We start from the raw sequence: 19,117 nt of genomic DNA on the forward strand, positions 1-19,117 counted from the left end.
AAGTGAATGCCGTCACTAAAGCGGACAACTTTCCCATTCCAAGGATTGACGACTGTATCGATGCCGTGGGAAAGTCCAACGTTGTCTCCAAGTTTGACCTATTGAAAGGATTTTGGCAAGTACCGCTCACGCAGCGCGCTCGTGAGGTGTCAGCGTTTGCTACCCCAGATGGTTTATACCAGTACAAAGTCATGCCCTTTGGGATGAAGAACAGCCCTGCCACCTTTCAAGAACTTGTGAACAACGTTACATCAGGCCTTAAAGGGTGTCGTGTTTACATCGACGATGTAATTATATTCAGCGACACTTGGGAGGAACATTTAACTATCATGGAGGCATTATTTGCGAGACTGTCCCAAGCCAATCTTACAGTAAATTTGGCCAAGTGTGAGTTTGGTTGTGCTTTTGTCACATATCTAGGGCATGTTGTCGGACAAGGTCAGGTAAAACCTGTTAATTCTAAAATCAGTGCTATCTCTTGTTTTCCAGTGCCAAGTTGTAAGAGAGAATTAAAGCGTTTTTTGGGCATGGCAGGTTATTATCGTAAGTTCTGTAGGAACTTTTCATTTGTTAGTGAGCCACTAACTCAGCTGTTAAAGAAAGGCGCTAAATTCTTGTGGTCCATTGAGTGTGAGAGATCTTTTGATAGATTAAAGGCCATGCTAAGCAGCGGCCCCATACTTGTAGCACCTGATTTTAATTTAACATTTAAGCTAGCTGTTGATGCTAGTGATATATCTGCTGGGGCAGTTTTGTTACAAGAAAATGAAACAGATCACGTTGATCACCCTGTATGTTTTTTCTCTCGCAAATTTGACAAATGCCAGAGAAATTATTCGACAAAAGAAAAGGAGTGTCTGTCCTTGATTCTAGCATTACAGCATTTTGAAGTATATGTGACTTCGTCAAGTTACCCCATTGTTGTGTATACAGGTCACAATCCCTTGACCTTCTTGCACAAACTAAAAGGTAAAAACCGAAGATTGTTACGGTGGAGTTTGCTTTTGCAAGAATTTAATCTAGAGATTAGACACATAAAAGGGAAAGATAATGTGATTGCTGATTGTTTGTCACGTGTCTAGTTGGTTTTCTGCAGCTTTGTTTTTAAAGACTGTGGTAAACGTTATTATTATTATTGATTATGAATATGTTAAAGAAAGTTTTATGCAAAACTTTCTTTCCCTGAAGGGTGGGGGTGTTATGTATGACTATTTAACGTTTTCATGTACTGTTAGTCTGCGGACCTTTGTGAAAGCATAACAGGCCCTGTTATATGTGTACAGCGCGGACCGGATCGAAAGCGCCTTGTTCAGTGCTTCGTTTATTTCATTGGCTGTTAATTCTGTGTTTAAGAATAGTTGAATCCACCTGGAACGTATATAAGCCGTGTTTTCTGTGCAGAGAGGGGGTATTTTTGCTGCATCCACTGGGAGCCAGGAGAGTGTGCGACGCTCTCGTATCGAGTCCATTATATTGATATAAGCTGGTGATGCCAGTCTCGTTTGGGAGGACAGATTTCTATGCCGGCACCGTTTGTGTACCACAGTTGTACTGATGTCTGGTTTAAGTGAATTTCTGCGGAAGTCACGTTTATTGGTGTTCGGATCTTTATTATGATTATACAGTGTTGACTGTGTAATTTGTTTAACACGCTGACCTCACCTGACCGACAAGGTCGTCACGGACTCTAAACTGAAGTTTTCAGTTTTGCAAAGGACGTTCGTTCTGCCACAAGGTGACATTACTCTACGTCTCTGAACGGCTCGTTTGTGAGTTTCTGCGGGAGCTGTGACTGTTCTAAAGTGGATTATACCTCCATGCCTGGATTTACCCTGTGTTGTGCTCTGCGGGTGTGACGTCATTCAAAGGCTTGACTGTTCCAGTTATGTGTAACCTGTGTACTGTGTTCGCGTTCGCTAACCTAGCGAAGTACCTGACTGGGACAATTTGTGACTTGTGTGAATTGTGTGTTTATCCCATGGTCTTTACGTTGGATCTCCTGGAATACGATCCTTGGGATGCAAAGGTGAACCGGAAACTTTTAAAGACCTGTAATACTGATGTGTTGTTTTTTATGTTGTTGTTGTTGAACTGTCTGTAAAACTGTACGTCTCATTTTATATATAAAGCATTGTTTACATTGTAATATTGAGTCACTGAGTCTGTTTTCTGTTGCTGTTTTCAATACCGTAACAAGGTGTCTTCAGCAATTCCTCACGTTGAGGCAGCACCCAACAAAAGGTGCACTATAAATAAATGACGTCGTCGTCATATGACTGAAATATTGCTGACGTTAAACCCGAAGCATCACAGCATCCAGTAGCCTTAAGACCGTGATGATGTCTATCCATTTAAATTACTATGGCGTTTTTTCCCCTGCATTCAGAGTCCATGCCTGTGGTTCAAGTACAAGAATATGTTTTCTCCCATGCTTATACCTTATTTCTAATGATAGTCTAATGATAGAACTTGACATAAAGAGATATTTTGCTTTTATTTATTACATACCGTACAATCACCACTGATACGAATCACTATTTCCGAATACATATATCCGCTAATATAGCATAATACTTGACAGTCAAAATGAACCAGATAACAACAGGTCAAATCTAATTATACTGGACGTTTTCTGTCATCATTTTAATAGCTTCATATCGATCAGAATGGGTCTGTAGTCATCTGGGTGCGCAGGGCTTCCGGGGCCTACGCACCCCCTAGACCCTCGCCTAAAGTTGGCTATAAGTGAAATATCCCCCCCCCCCTCCCCCCAGGTCACGACAGCTTCCGACGCCTATAAACCTATAAACTGCATCAGGTGTTTAAATGCAGCATGCTCTGACGAAAGTTCTGAGCTGCCATGACAACCGAAAGACACTCGATGTCGTTTCCATGGCACCTACGTCACAGAACGAGGAAGTCGTAAAGGGCGAAAACCCCCTATCTGTATTGACTGCAGTAATAGGTGTGTTGTTCATTTTTCATCACTCATATTCATAAAATAAACAGCTAGTGACAATATTTTATCACGAAATGTCTGCAAAACGAGAAAAGCACAATGCATCCTGTCATTTAGATGTGTAACATAAAAATATGTAGAATATAGGTCAGATAACATGGCAGATGTACGTAATCATACAAATGCCCCTGATATAGGTCAGGACAGAAGAGTTAGGTAAATGCCAAAACTGATAACAGATGGCACTAGCCTGATACATTGTATCCCTACATGTATTTTATAATTACAATCCTAAAATCAAAGATCTTCTCTAGATCCTCACCTTTCTAATTATCTGCAATAAGGCTGCACCAGTGATGATAAATCTACCGCATCTATGCTTGCCTATATCTGTGAAAATACATGCAAAATTACCATATTTCAAATCAATGATTGTCCGCTGATGAACAGATTTTAGTTATTTGCATTTCTGAGTGCATTGCGTCTCTTGACATTCCGCAAACCGAAAAATGCACCGACCAATGTAACGACGCCGAAACCGACAGCACCAGCGATAGCCCACAGAAATCTGTCTACCTGTAAAAATAAAATGCATCAAGCAAATTTGAATAAGACTAATTTCAAAAGAAGTACCGTAATGACAGCAATGACGTATGTATGTGTATTTAAGTCATTGTGCTTTTCAAAATATGATACAAATCCCATACAACTTACACAACTGTGTGACAATTAAACCACCTGCATTTGACTAAGTAACCGACAAACATTCCTGGCGGGTGACGACTACATGTGTGCCAAGTGGGTGAAAAGTATGTGATCTGCAACGAACTTCCAACAAACTGATCGTTCGCTAAGCCCAACGGGTGGTCTGCACCTTAACACACGATACTAAAGTCTTACACATGTACCTGCTCGCTCCATGACACAACATGGTGACATCTTATCTGCTCACTCCATTACACAATATGGTTACGTCTTACCTGCTCACTCCTTGACACAACATGGTGACGTCTTACCTGTTCGCTCCATGACACAATACGATGACGTCTTACCTGCTCACTCCATGACAACATGGTGACGTCTTACATGCTCACTCCATGACAACATGGTGACGTCTTACATGCTCACTCCATGACGCAACATAGTGACGTCTTACCTACTCATTCCATGACACAACATGGCGACGTATTACCTGCTCACTCCATGACACAACATAGTAGTGACGGCTTACGTGCTCACTCCATGACACAACGCCGTGACGTCTTACCAGCTCACACCATGACACATCATGGCGACGTCTTACCTGCTCACTCCAAGACATAACATGGTGACATCTTACTTGCTCACTCCATGACACACTATGGTGACGTCTTACCTGCTCACACCATGATGACAAAACATGGTGACGTCTTATGTGCTCACTCCATGACACACTATGGTGACGTCTTACCTGCTTACTTCATGACATAACATAGTGATTTGTTACCTCTTCACTCAATGACACACCATAGTGATATCTTACCTACTCATTCCATGACACAACATGGTGACGTCTTATCTGCTCACACAATGCCACAACATGGTACCTGCTCATTCCATGACACAACATGGCGACGTCTTACCTGCTCACTCCATGACACAACACAGTGACGGCTTACCTGCTCACTACATGACACAACGCAGTGACGCCTTACCTGCTCACACCATGACACATCATGGCGACGTCTTACCTGCTCACTCCAAGACATAACATGGTGACATCTTACTTGCTCACTCCATGACACACTATGGTGACGTCTTACCAGCTCACTCCATGACAAAACATGGTACCTGCTCCTTCCATGACACAACATGGCGACGTCTTACCTGCTCACTCCATGACACAACACAGTGACGGCTTACCTGCTCACTACATGACACAACGCAGTGACGCTTTACCTGCTCACACCATGACACATCATGGCGACGTCTTACCAGCTCACACCATGACACATCATGGTGACGTCTTACGTGCTCACTCCATGACACACTATGGTGACGTCTTACCAGCTCACACCATGACACAACATGGTGACGTCTTACGTGCTCACTCCATGACACCACTATGGTGATGTCTTACCTGCTCACACCCATGACACGACATGGTGACGTCTTATGTGCTCACTCTATGACACAACATGGTGACGTCTTACCTGCTCACTCCATGACACAACATGGTGACGTCTTACCTGCTCACTCCATGACACAGCATGGTGACGTCTTACCTACTCACTCCCTGACACACTATGGTGACGTCTTACCTGCTCACACCATGATGACACAACATGGTGACGTCTTACGTGCTCACTCCATGACACACTATGGTGACGTCTTACCAGCTCACACCATGACACAACATGGCGACGTCTTACCTGCTCACTCCATGACACACTATGGTGACGTCTTACCAGCTCACACCACGACACAACATGGTGACGTCTTACGTGCTCACTCCATGACACACTATGGTGACGTCTTACCCGCTCACACCATGACACAACATGGTGACGTCTTATGTGCTCACTCCATGACACACTATGGTGACGTCTTATCTGCTTACTTCATGACACAACATGGTGACGTCTTACGTGCTCACTCCATGACACACTATGGTGACGTCTTACGTGCTCACTCCATGACACACTATGGTGACGTCTTATCTGCTCACACAATGCCACACCATACTGATTTGTTACCTGCCTACTCCTTTGCACACCATAGCGACACCAGAAGGCAAAGTGCTCGCAGTTCCTCGTCAGCACATTGTAACCAATTCTCCCTAATCTCTGTCTTGCCCTGTGTAGAACTTCGTTACCACTGCCAATGGGACTGAAACAAAATCCGTACAAGTATACATCAGCATGGCCAAGTGGTTACCCTACAGGTATACATCAGTATGGCAAGTGGTTACTTTACAGGTATACATCAGCATGGCCAAGTGGTTACCATACTAGTATACATCAGCATGGCCAAGTGGTTACCATACTAGTATACATCAGCATGGCCAGATGGTTATGACGGATGTCTCTCAGTTGCTTGGGCGCATGAGATGTTAGTTCTATTCCACCCTCAGTCAGAGGCCATGTGTGGACATTAATACAGAGTTTGTGGGACATCACCAATAAAATGAATATCTGAGTCACCCGTGGGAAAGTTGTCACAAGCTCTCCAAAATTTCCATATAAGGTCATTATTACCAATACATAATGTTCCTTGGGCATCTTTCAAAGAGACCCTAACATTTTGAAACTGGATTTTGAAGAAAATGTTTTTTTCCCTCAACTTTATAATTTTTTTAATTCCTCTTTTTCAACTAAAAGTAATAAAAACAACCTCCTCTTACTAAAACACTGTTCTTTTTTCGTTTTCCATCAAACAAGTTTTAAGGGTGGTGTAGCAAAGCACACAACCCCAAGCATGCTGGATCTAGGCACTCTCCCACAACATTAATTATGACACGCTCCGCCCCCCCCCCCCCACCCCCGCGCCTTTTCCAAAATAAATACTGCATGTTTCTCTAGGGTAAACAAATTTCTTCATTGTTTCACAGTGGGTAGACAGAGGGCTTTTTATTTACAACAAATGAATCAGACGGCAATGTAATGAATGTTCTCTTGCTTCTGACACTTGTTGGTGGAGTGGAAGGAAAGTGGTCAGCCATGCCCAGGTAGACTATCAGGTAAAGATTATAAGATGCCAGGACAAAGTTTGACACACTTTGAAAATACTATATTCTTGTGTAATCCTTATACATATACCTAGTACCACACAAAATATTATGTAAATCAGGTAATAAAATAGAAACAAGAGTTGCTATCAAAGATTAATGCCTCTCAGACTTGCTTTGGATAATCTTGGATGTACACTCAACACGTACATTAGGGGCCTCCGTGGCTCTGTCGGTTAGCGCGCTAGCGCAGCGTAATGACCCATGAGCCTCTCACCAATGCGGTCGCTGTGAGTTCAAGTCCAGCTCATGCTGGCTTCCTCTCCGGCCGTAAGTGGGAAGGTCTGCCAGCAACCTGCGGATGGTCGTGGCTTTCCCCCGGGCTGTGCCCGGTTTCCACCCACCATAATGCTGGCCGCCGTCGTATAAGTGAAATATTCTTGAGTACGGCGTAAAACACCAATCAACAAAAAAAAAACAAAAAAAATCAATCAACACGTACATTCAAAAGGTAATGGGGAAATCAGAAAAATAATACAGTACTTCTGATTAATAACAATACTTAATTTAGCCTCAAACCCATGCTTACGTATATTTGTGATCCTTGTTATTCTTTTTTGCCTTGCTTTTCTTAGCCACCTCAAAGAAATCATCCTCTCTGATCCAAGCCTTGTTGAATTCCTTTCCACAAACGCTAAACATGCTGTCAGACTGCAAGCCATCTCCTATCCCATCATTCTCTCCACAAAGGTGGATGACTCTGCCATGTCCTGTACATGTGCACAAAATGTCTTCATAATTATACCTGCCCATAATCCAATATCATATACACTGCATATATAAACATGTAGATGTAAAGGAGAGGGACATAGCTTGTGTCAACATAAACACTCCCAATAAACACACCTGTGTTTACTGGCTGTCACACACCAAGTACTATACAATTTATTCTCATACAGTGTCATTAACTCCTGTACCTATACTACCTGCATCTGGTCATCTCTTTTTAACAAATATACAAGTAGGGGCCTGCATATACACGTAACAGTAAGACGAAACTGAACAGTTTCAACTATTTCACACCGAATAACATATCTAGATATTCCTTTTCTGAAAAAGTAAATGGGAGTCCACTACAATCCATTCATAAATTAGAAGAAATGCAACGTACCTAAGTACTCACCATATACATGTTAATGGATCCAAAACGCTTATAACTACATTATACATGCACTTATTGACCGTGGACTTACCGGCATACACAGCGTAATGAGAGTAAACCTTTCTGCCGAACTTGATGATGTCTCCAGGCTCCAGCTCGAGTAATACTCTCTCATTGTGACGCCGAGTTGACAAAGAAGCCATCTTTTGCTATATTTACACTGAAATTTCAAAACATACAAAACTTCACATATGAATTCAACCTTTTCAGATGTTTAAAGGCAACTTTCAGTTGAAAATTTATGATTATGGCCACTGGTTGCCGTTGTCATTTCAATTTTGCATTCGTTTCCAACATCCGAGCAAAGAATTTATTGAACGGATTAAACTACTATCGGTGTAGACTACACAGTATCAGTCCTTCGAATTCGTAATACATTGCCTCGATCTACGCTAGCAGGGGAAATTGGTGTTGGTAGCATGGTGCGCAATGACATTTTCCAGTACAACCATATCGTACCTGTCCCGAGTGAATTATCTTTCTCCCCAGACACCTTGAATTCACTGTAGAACTAGGTAAAACTAGGCCGTGAATGACAGGTAGATGTGTTTCCAAATACAAGAAAAATATTTAACATGTCATTGTTCGTTACAATCAAACCCATAAGAGTAACCAAAAATCAAAGACAAAGTCTTGAAAGTTTACTTGGAGAGGATGAGTACAGCAAAGAACCTATAAGTTTTTCATGAAAGCAAATATTACCGATGCACGTACATGTATAAGATACAATAGGCCATCAGAAAAACTAGTCTACATGCAGGATCTTGCGTGTGTTGAAGCAACACGTGTTATATTTTTTTTAAAAAGTTTTAATGAACAGCATATTTATGCAGTTGTCTCCCCATACACATGTCCGTTAAACTTATAGTTTACACGCTGAATGTATCAAATATATCCACAAACACTTCGATATCGTACGACCGCTGCGAGTTGAAGTCCAGCTCATGTTGTCTTCATCTCCAGCCGTACGTGGGAAGGTACGTCGGTCACCTGCCGATGGTCATGGGTTTCCACCGAGCTCTGTCCGGTTTCCTCCCACCATAGTGCTGGCCGCCGTCGTATAAGTGAAATATTCTTGAGTACGGCGTAAAACACCAATCAAATAAATAAACTTCGACACTGACTGCAAGTTGTGTAAAATCGAAGAAGATCGAACGGAGGTCTAGAGATCAAATTATAGTGTGTGCATAGTTTCCAGAAAGAATATTTTTTCCTGTCAACCTCATCAACATTACTGTGCAGTACATAAAGTGACATCCGCAGGAGATATTTATTAAGAACTTGTATATTGCATGTGCTATAACAATTACTATATTCCCATAACACTAGATAAAACTGAGAACAAACCGTACCTTATTTTGACATATCTTTAAGTTACGTTTGGGTAATAAAATTAATAACGAATATTTCAAGGTCGAGTGCTAAGTCATATTACAATAACACCCTGCCATCATATTCACAAAATATTACACATTTCAACATATCCTAGTGGTGCATGGGTGAGCGCAATTCTGCGATTCATGCAGGCCATGCTCATGTCACGTCAATGAAATGCGCCGAGCAAATATACCTTATTCCCTTAAGCTGAAACAGATACCAACATTCCCATTTCTGTAAGGAAAACAGGGAAAGACTTATATTCTACCTAAGGAGACAACTTGCTAAAACTGCGTGGTATAATTCCATGAAATAATTAGTTTACTGCTTCTACCATTAACAAGTTACTGCTTCTACCATTAACAAATTAAACACGCTTGCTGCGCCCGGAGATTCTCGCACACAGTTAAAAGTATGTTGACTTGTTGTCTTTTGCTTAGGACCTGTCCACTGCATACACTGTCTATCTTGCCGATACGGTATATCTGAAAAGAACGCTTTTCAGAAATTTGCTATCTTTCCTGTCACTAAATTAATTTAATAATTCTCCTTGAAGTGTTCTACAGTTTTCTAAATCTTCAAGGCTGAGTAAATTCAAGAAATACCTTTAAGTGTATGCTTTTATTTTTCTTGCAGTTAAAATTTCACTGTTGTGAGGCTGGTAAAAGGTTTGAAAGAACGACACGTCACCCATCTAAAAGCGACTAATGCCGAGCGTTTCTGCTTGTGAATCGAACATGGGTTTCATTGAAACGCTTGTACAGAATTCAACCGTGGTGGAAGCGGCCGTGAAGAGAACTGGCAAAGAATACCAAGTCAAAACGGTTACGATCTGACAACTTGCCCCACCTCGCCTCTTCTAGCAGTTCATATTTTGTGTCGATGGACGACCAAGAGATACTCGACTGCAAAATTGGTATGTTGAATTTGCACGGTATATCTAAAGTAATTACATCTTTTTGCCGTAGGTATCAGAGGTCTATGGTATCGCTTCAGTCTCCCCCAGAATAGTACTTCTGGCGGCCTATTACCAGGACCTGGGTAGAAAATGTAAACTCATCAATGTGATCATCAGCTTCGTCACACGTGGCAGTATTGCCATGTTTAGTGGACCCGAATGAGCTGAGTAGCCCTAAGGTATAGGCTACCTTGTTTTCTCTAGTCGGTTTAAGGACAGCAACACAAGTAATTCTGTCCGAAATGGATGCCCATAACCTTGACCACACACGTTTAAAAGACGTCGATATATACACTGGATTGTCCAAGGGAAAGGCAAGGCGCTTGGGCGACCGGAACAATCAACAAATGCAATGAAACCCTCTCTCATTCATTGATCAAGCTCGTCAGGCAGGGCGACTCATGTTTGAAATCTGAGGAAAGACCTTGACACCGAAGAAAAAGATGAATAGTTCCCACCTTTGTAGAGGAAGTTCATGGTTGATATTGCAATGGAACCATCGGCATGTACAATATGTAAATTTTCAACTTTCCACTAATAAGTGCAACTTGCATTTAGCGGAAGGTTTGTCAAGTGACAATAATTTTGGAGCGTAAAAAGTAAAGATGAAAATCCTGTCTACAGAGCGGATCAGGTATACTGTAGTTGTTGCTGTGCTGCTCGGCTGTATGATGAGTACAATAAGACAAGGCTTATTCAATATACTATGGCTCAAACATTATCGGTATATCATCTTGTATCTCTGGGCGTAATCCCGATATCTCCCGCCGTACACTACGCATGCGCGTAATTATTACGCCCCGGGACTCTCGGCCTGGTCATAGTTTTAATTGTCGTCCCGCACCAGCCCTGGCCATAATCCGTACGTGCCGGGTGTGAGAGACTGTGGCAGAAAGAGGTTGTAGCAAACCGCATGTCCGGGTTAACAAGACAAGCAGTGATACAGTAGCGGCAAAGTTCGTTTATATGAGATTTCCTTCTAGAAATGTGGATTTGCCACTATCTTAATTGGCTTTACAGAAAATCGTTTCAGTCCAGGCAGAAATATGCACTCATTATACATGTACATATAAAACAAGACTTAATAAATAGGTCTTGTATCTAAAAAGCTTGAAGAAATAGAGCACATTTGAGCAAACACTGCATGTGGGTTTGAACAGGAATAAAATATATGTGACTTTATATACGAATATATATGTGGTACCGGTACAGGTACAGTACAATGACACAAACGGCACATTGACGGTAATAAATTACCAAATTCACACAACTTCCTCTTTATGTATTGAGCTGAAGTTTGCTATTCATGTAACATGCGTGTGTTTAAGTCATTCCATTTCTCACAAAGGGCACAGTCTGGCCTAGTTCTATGGGGCTAAGTTTATGTATAGAAATATGTTTCTGTATAATTTAACATATATGTAGACCCGTGTGATTATCGAACGGACAACATCATAGTAGGTATAAATATAAGGTTTGGACTGACATTGCTCTGATGTTAGTTTTGGCAAAACTTTTGTTCGCCCACCCCCTTCATCCACCGCTCAACCACCCAGCACACACACACAAATTAAGCCTTAAATATATTTCAAACAATTTCTGAAATTAAACCAAATATCGACCTAACAAGTACACGTGATCTGTGCAAGCGAGGTAATCACTCTTAAGGTTTATCCATATTTATACTCTATGACACCTGTACAATGTCACATTTTAACTAACATCCCACTTTCCATCCCGTACAGAACATCAATACATTACATATACAACCATCACGTACAGAACACTAAATATATTACATTTACAAACAACATGTACATATCGTAAAATACACACAATTACATGTACTACCAACACGCACAGAACACAAAAATACATCACATGTACTACCAACACGTACAGAACACAAAATACATTACATGTACAACCAACACGTACAGAACACAAAATACATTACATGTACAAACAACACGTACAGAACACAAAATACATTACATGTACAACCAACACGTACAAAACACAAAATACATTACATGTACAACCAACACGTACAGAACACAAAATACATTACATGTACAAACAACCCGTACAGAACACAAAATACATTACATGTACAACCATCACGTACAGAACACTAAATATATTACATTTACAAAAAACATGTACATATCGCAAAATACACACAATTACATGTACTACCAACACGTACAGAACACAAAATACATAACATGTACAATCAACACGTACAGAACACAAAATACATCACATGTACAACCATCACGTACAGAACACAAAATATTTTGATTGGTGTTTTACGCCGTACTCAAGAATATTTCACTTATACGACGGCGGCCAGCATTATGGTGGGTGGAAACCGGGCAGAGCCTTGGGGAAAGCCACGACCATCCGCAGGTTGCTGGCAGATCACGTACGGCCGCCAGCATGAGCTGGACTTGAACTCATAGCGACCGCATTGGTGAGAGACTCCTGGGTCATTACGCTGCGCTAGCGCTTTAACCGACTGAGCCACGGAGGCCCCCAGAACACAAAATACATCACATGTACAACCAACACGTACAGAACACAAAATACATAACATGTACAACCAACACGTACACAACATTAAATACATTACATGAACAATCAACTCAAGCAGAACATAAAGACATCATAATTATGTAGGTCTAAAACCAACCCGAATAGAACGCAGAATACATGAAATGTACAAGAAAACAGTAGAGAACACACAATACATTGGAGTCAAGCTCATACAGAAAACACGAAATGTACCAAAAGTACATCAACCCCATTCAGCAAAGAGATCACACCATGTGTGCATGTACAATCAGCCCATAGAGAACACATAATACATCAGACGTAAAATATAACAATTTTAATACTTAGACCAGACGAGAGAACGTTGTCAGTAAACAAACAGTAATCTATAGGGCGGTTGTTAAGGCTATAACACCACTAGCAATTGACCTTCAGGAGAGCTGCTTAATGTCTTTCAAGGTCAAAGCTTTAGAAACTCACATTAATAACGTAATGTCGGTCTGTATATATAGTTACAAGATCCCTATAAACAGTATTAACCAAAACCACTCGTTTTCCTTGAAGAGGAGAAATCTGACAGTCTGTCGCCGGTGTCACAGCTTCATACACAGGATGGAGTAAAGTGTTTGTACAGAGACACGCCCTGGTCGTCAGTCTGGCTTGTGTCGATGTTAGGACGACTAGACCAATTAACTTAAAACTATCGGTATCTAACAGTATCAACTAAAGACAACTCTTACAGCAGATAGAAATATGTACACATCAAAATACACGCGCGCTTACAAGCTTTACCTGTCGACACTAGTGCCACCGTGCTTCACAACCTGGTCAAACTTTTCAGACTGCAAACTGAAATCTTAGCTCTGAGAATTACACGTGATCTGTGCAGAGGAGATTTATAGGCAATGACTATGGAAGTCGGATGCGACCACTTGCTTTCTCTTGTCGCGTGTTTTAATAACCCCTGGCTTGAGAACTCGAGCACGCCGCAATAACTAAAACCGCACGAGATTATTTTTAGGAAACACTACACGTGGTTTTGAACAGCAATAACATGTATGTGACTTCTAAGGTTTATACGTATGGTAGCGGTACATGTACAGCACAGTGACACAGGCGGCACATTGACGGTCATAAATTAACAAATTCACAACTTCTTCTTTATGTATTGAGCTGAAGTTCTTTATTCATGTGCCTTGCTACCAACTTCAACTTTAAGCAGAGTAATTTTCACCCTTCTTCTTAGATCTGATTTATTCCGGCTACATGGATCTTCACTATAATCGATCTTGCATTAAAATGGATGATCCATGCATGTGATAAATTTATTCCATTTCTCACAAAGGACACAGTCTGGCCTAGCTTTATGGGACTAAGTTTATTTATAGAAATATGTTTCTGTATAATTTAACATACATGTAGCCCCGTAAGATTATCAAACGGACAACAACCTCATAGTAGGTATAAATATAAGGTTTGGACTGACACTGCTCTGGCGTAGGTTTGGCAAAACTTTTGTTCGGCCCGACCCCCTTTATCCACCACCCATCCACCCAGCAGACTCACAAAAATTAAACCTTTGATTTATTTCAAACAATTTCTGAAATTAAACCAAATATTGACCTAACAAGTACACGTGATTTGTGCAAGGGAGGTAATTACTCTTAAGGTTTATACGTATTTATACTCTTTGACACCTGTCCAGTGTCACATTTTAACTAATATACCACTTTCCTCAATATTACTTCAGAATTACATATCATTTAAAAGATTATCACATTTGCTTCTTACTGGTATGGGGTTGTTGTCCGTCCGATAACACAATAACTTTTAAAGTTTATCCCGCGTTCACCATATTTACACCACACTCACAATTTGTCCTGAAGAACGACCCCATAGATGTTCAAGTTCTCATGACATTTTCCTCCAAAGTCATTGGTACTTGAAATTTCAACTCCGTAGCTTTTATTAAATTAATGAAAGGCTCATAAATATTTTATGTGTTTAACGGTTCATCCCCAAATTCATCAAGGCTGTACAACTTGAACAAACATAACACGTAAATCTAGGTAACTATGTAGACCACTCTGTAACTCCCATGATCCTTGACCAATCATTAGTTCTTCTGGACCAATGCATCACATCTACTTTCAGCACGGAGAAATCATAAAATATATTGCATGTAGCCCTACAACCAACCCGGATAAAACAAAAATACATTACATGTACAACCAACAAGTACAGAACACAAAATACATTAAATGTAAAACCAACAAGTACTGAACACATGACACATTACATGTACTACCAACACGTACAGAACACAAAATACATTACATGTACAAACAACACGTACAGAACACAAAATACATCACATGTACAAACAACACGTACAGAACACAAAATACGAACATGTACAAACAACACGTACAGAACACAAAATACATAATATGTACAATCAACACGTGCAGAACACAAAATACATCACATGTACAACCATCACGTACAGAACACAAAATACATAACATGTACAACCAACACGTACACAACATTAAATACATTACATGAACAATCAACTCAAGCAGAACATAAAGACATCATATGTAGGTCTAAAACCAACCCGAATAGAACGCAGAATACATGAAATGTACAAGAAAACCGTAGAGAACACACAATACATTGGAGTCAAGCTCATACAGAAAACACGAAATGTACCAAAAGTACATCAACCCCATTCAGCACAGAGATCACACCATTTGTGCATGTACAATCAGCCCATAGAGAACACATAATACATCAGACGTAAAATATAACAATTTTAATACTTAGACCAGACGAGAGAACGTTGTCAGTAAACAAACAGTAATCCATAGGCCGGTTGTTAAGGCTATAACACCACCAGCAATTGACCTTCAGGAGTACTGCTTAATGTCTTTCAAGGTCAAAGCTTTAGAAGCTCACATTAATAACGTAATGTCGGTCTGTATATATAGTTACAAAATCCCTATAAACAGTATTAACCAAAACCACTCGTTTTCCTTGAAGAGGAGAAATCTGACAGTCTGTCGCCGATGTCACAGCTTCGCACATAGTGTGGAGTAAAGTGTTTGTACAGAGACACGCCCCGGTCGTCAGTCTGGCGTGTCGATATTAGGGCGACTAGACCAATTAACTTAAAACTATCGGTATCTAACATTATCAACTAAAGACAACTCTTACAACAGACAGAAATATGTACACATCAAAATACACGCGCGCTTACAAGCCTTACCTGTCGACACTAGTGCCACCGTGCTTCACAACCTGATTAAGCTTTTCAGACTGCAAACTGAAATCTTAGTTCTGAGAATTGCACGTGATCTGTGGAGAGGAGGAAATTCCTCCTAAAGTTTGTACAGATTTATAGGCCATGACTACGGAAGTCGGATGTGACCACTCGCTTTCTCTTATCGTGTGTTTTAATAACCGGGTCGAGAACTCGAGAGCGCCACAATAGCTAAAACCGCACGAGATGATAACGTTTTCTTGTTTTCTCTAGCATGTCAAAAGCCCGCGGGTGGAGAACTCGAGAATAAGACGAAGGCCGTAACTTCCCGCGAGATCTTGAGCCTCGCGAGTGGCAAAGCACGGTTCCACAACAAAATTACTAGCGGTACTTTTTTTTATTCTCGCGCGGTGTTATTGATAAACCGCGCGAGATCAGCAATAATATCGCGCGGTTTTACTAATTTCGTGTTCTCGAGTTATCCACTAGCATGTCCCGTCATACAACCCGCAGGCCGAGAACACGAGAGTCGAGACTAGCCAACACCGCGCGACATTGATACATAACCGCGCTAGAATAACCAAGTATTCGCACGGTTTTTGTTTTTCTCGGCTCTCGTGTTCTGGATCAGTGGCTTTTCTTATTTCCTGTTGCGCATGAAGGGATATACTTTAATGGTTGCAAGGTGAGCACATACCTTAGGGGCAGATTTTTTTTTATAGTTTACGTGAATTGGAATTGAGTGATTGACTATTTGATATCACTATAGGGCAGAATGTAAGTATTAGTTTGGCTATGTTTGCCCACCTTAGTAGTACTGGGCAACATGCATGATTCAAGTGTATTGGCATAAGCGATTTCTTGGAAATACATCATCTACTTTTCAGAACCCGCGGGAGCCCATTGCAAGTACATGTGTTTAACCTCTACTGGTAATTGACTGTTACGACTAAAATAGGTCAGGTGTTTGCTCTAAATCTTACATTTTGTGAAGTCACTGTTGTACTAAACTTTCACCATCTTTAAATATGATATATAATATGACATCTAAAAGTTGTACATTTAATTTGACGCGTATCATTTTCATCATAATGTGTTAATAATTTTTCTCCCTATATATGCGTTTAGAATGAACTGGATGGTAGCGGTTCTAATCTTGGATACAGAGGTCTGAAACGAAAATTGCTGTCGAAATACGGACTGGTTGTACCTCGGTTTGACAAGCTTTTGTTTACACATTTCAAGCGTTTTATCTCATTTGTAAACATTCAGCACCATTAGCTAAAACAATTATGTTGAGATATTGTCTTCAAATGTTAACTAACTTGGGCTTTCAACATACTTCAGTTAGCTAACGAAGCAGACAAGCCTAAGGGGTTAACTGGTACAAGGTGAACCCAAGTAATTATCTTATAGTAATACGCAATCGTATCTGAAAACGTACACAAATGTTTCATGGATAAAATATAGCCAATTTTTGCTTTGATCTCTGAAATACGTTTTCACGAAGGGTATTATAGCTGAGAGTTGGTCCCACAAACAGAAAACCGGAAGCTGTGGCATTATTCTTTGTTGAGTTCTTGAAAGAAACAAAGGGTAAGCTCAGTATTATTGTCGTTTTTACCAGGCATGTGTTCTTGTCATCAGTAACATATCGATACGTCTTGTTATAGAGAGAGCGTTGAAAACACCACACACATTTATGTTTAGCTAAAACAACCAGTATATGTGGTTATAATAGCAGTTGCATACTTGCACATGTAAATTATCAACTTTTTGAATTTTGTCTACGTAGGCGTGCCCCGAAGAATACGATTTCACGCTGGATCTGAAAATACCCTAATCGAAGATATTCAGGTGTCATTCAGATTTGGTCACTGACGATATGGCTGGCAATAAGAGTGTTATCGCTGGACCATCAGCTTCGAATCAGGTAGTGGGAAGGTATTCCAGCAACTTGCTGATGGTCGCGGCTTTCCCCCGGGCTCTGCCCGGTTTCCTCCCACCATATTGCTATCCGTCGCTATACCGCGTTAAGCACCAATCACATCAATAAATAAATAAATAAATTGAATCAGGTAATGTTTATACCTCACTTGCAACACGAATTAATTATGTCTTCTTCCATTTTCGTTCTGAAGTATTAATAATGGCGTGTATACTTAAGCCTTCGTACTTCAGTTATGTAATGTCTTTGTGATGTTTTGAGTTGACATTGTTATGTGCACGACTGCCGTCAGTTTTTAAATATAGCTTGCCATTGTTTACATATGCTAAGTTCAGGGAGTGCTGTCTGCCTCTGTTCCAGAATACGCTCAGTTCGGTGCCTGTTTGTTTACATCAAGTGTTCGGGAATTTTCTTATTCTAGACAATTCCACCAGGCTATATAAGACGTATGAAAGCAGGAGAGAGGGAGAGAACAGAGATCGAAGAAAGGAGAATTATTGAGAGTTTGGATGCTTTCGCTGTGTATTACTTTAGTAGGCCTTTTGTGCTGAATTGTGGTGTCTCTATAGCCTCTGGCTTTGTTATATCCTATCTCCACCGAGCACTTGTTCAGTCTGAACTTGTATGTTTAATTCGTGCTCTTGTATACACAGTGCTTATTAGTACACGGACCCTGTCTGTGGAATTTTGTGTATATTTCGTCATACACTCAGTTATACTTTGGATTTTCCCTCTTGTGAATTTGCCTCTGAGCATTTATGCCTGTGTGGTATATATATTGTGGAATATATGCGTCTGTTTGGACTTGACACCGTAAGTACTTTAGTATTTGTATAGATACTGCTATCCTTTCTTGTTAAACTTAAGTACTTTAGTATTTGTATAAGTCTTATTATCTGTCCTCGTTAAGCTAATAAATTGTTGTAAAATAAAATCTGCTGATTTTGGTTACTTTTTTGTGCGGCTAAACTGTCGTGTATTTCGAACAAGCCATCTCTTTATAATACAGACAGTTTGGGTCGTAACAACATGCATACATGTCATTATTAATACTTAATAATGCGTCTTTACAATCAGTGGTCCTAACCATTTTAAACATAAATTTCATGTGACCATCAAAACTTAG

The 19,117-nt window shown here is 40.5% G+C and overlaps 1 protein-coding gene across 2 annotated transcripts; it reads right to left on the reverse strand.

Moving 5' to 3' along the window:
• Positions 1 to 2,481: 2,481 nt before the first annotated feature.
• LOC135480641 (phospholipase A and acyltransferase 3-like) lies at positions 2,482 to 16,125 on the reverse strand. Of its 2 annotated transcripts, none has more exons than XM_064760535.1 (5): positions 16,050 to 16,125; positions 7,919 to 8,047; positions 7,255 to 7,435; positions 5,695 to 5,827; positions 2,482 to 3,535 (listed from the first exon to the last, which is right to left on the reverse strand). In XM_064760535.1, the coding sequence occupies exons 2-5, from the start codon at positions 8,028 to 8,030 to the stop codon at positions 3,413 to 3,415; spliced, it is 549 nt and encodes a 182-aa protein (XP_064616605.1). In that variant the 5' UTR covers positions 8,031 to 8,047; positions 16,050 to 16,125; the 3' UTR covers positions 2,482 to 3,412. The 2 variants fall into 2 exon arrangements, with proteins under 2 accessions (XP_064616605.1, XP_064616604.1); XM_064760534.1 differs by lacking the exon at positions 16,050 to 16,125 and adding an exon at positions 13,571 to 13,672.
• Between the last annotated feature and the right edge of the window lie 2,992 nt (positions 16,126 to 19,117).

This window comes from Liolophura sinensis, chromosome 13, assembly GCF_032854445.1.
Source record: "Liolophura sinensis isolate JHLJ2023 chromosome 13, CUHK_Ljap_v2, whole genome shotgun sequence".
NCBI classification, from domain to species: domain Eukaryota; kingdom Metazoa; phylum Mollusca; class Polyplacophora; order Chitonida; family Chitonidae; genus Liolophura; species Liolophura sinensis.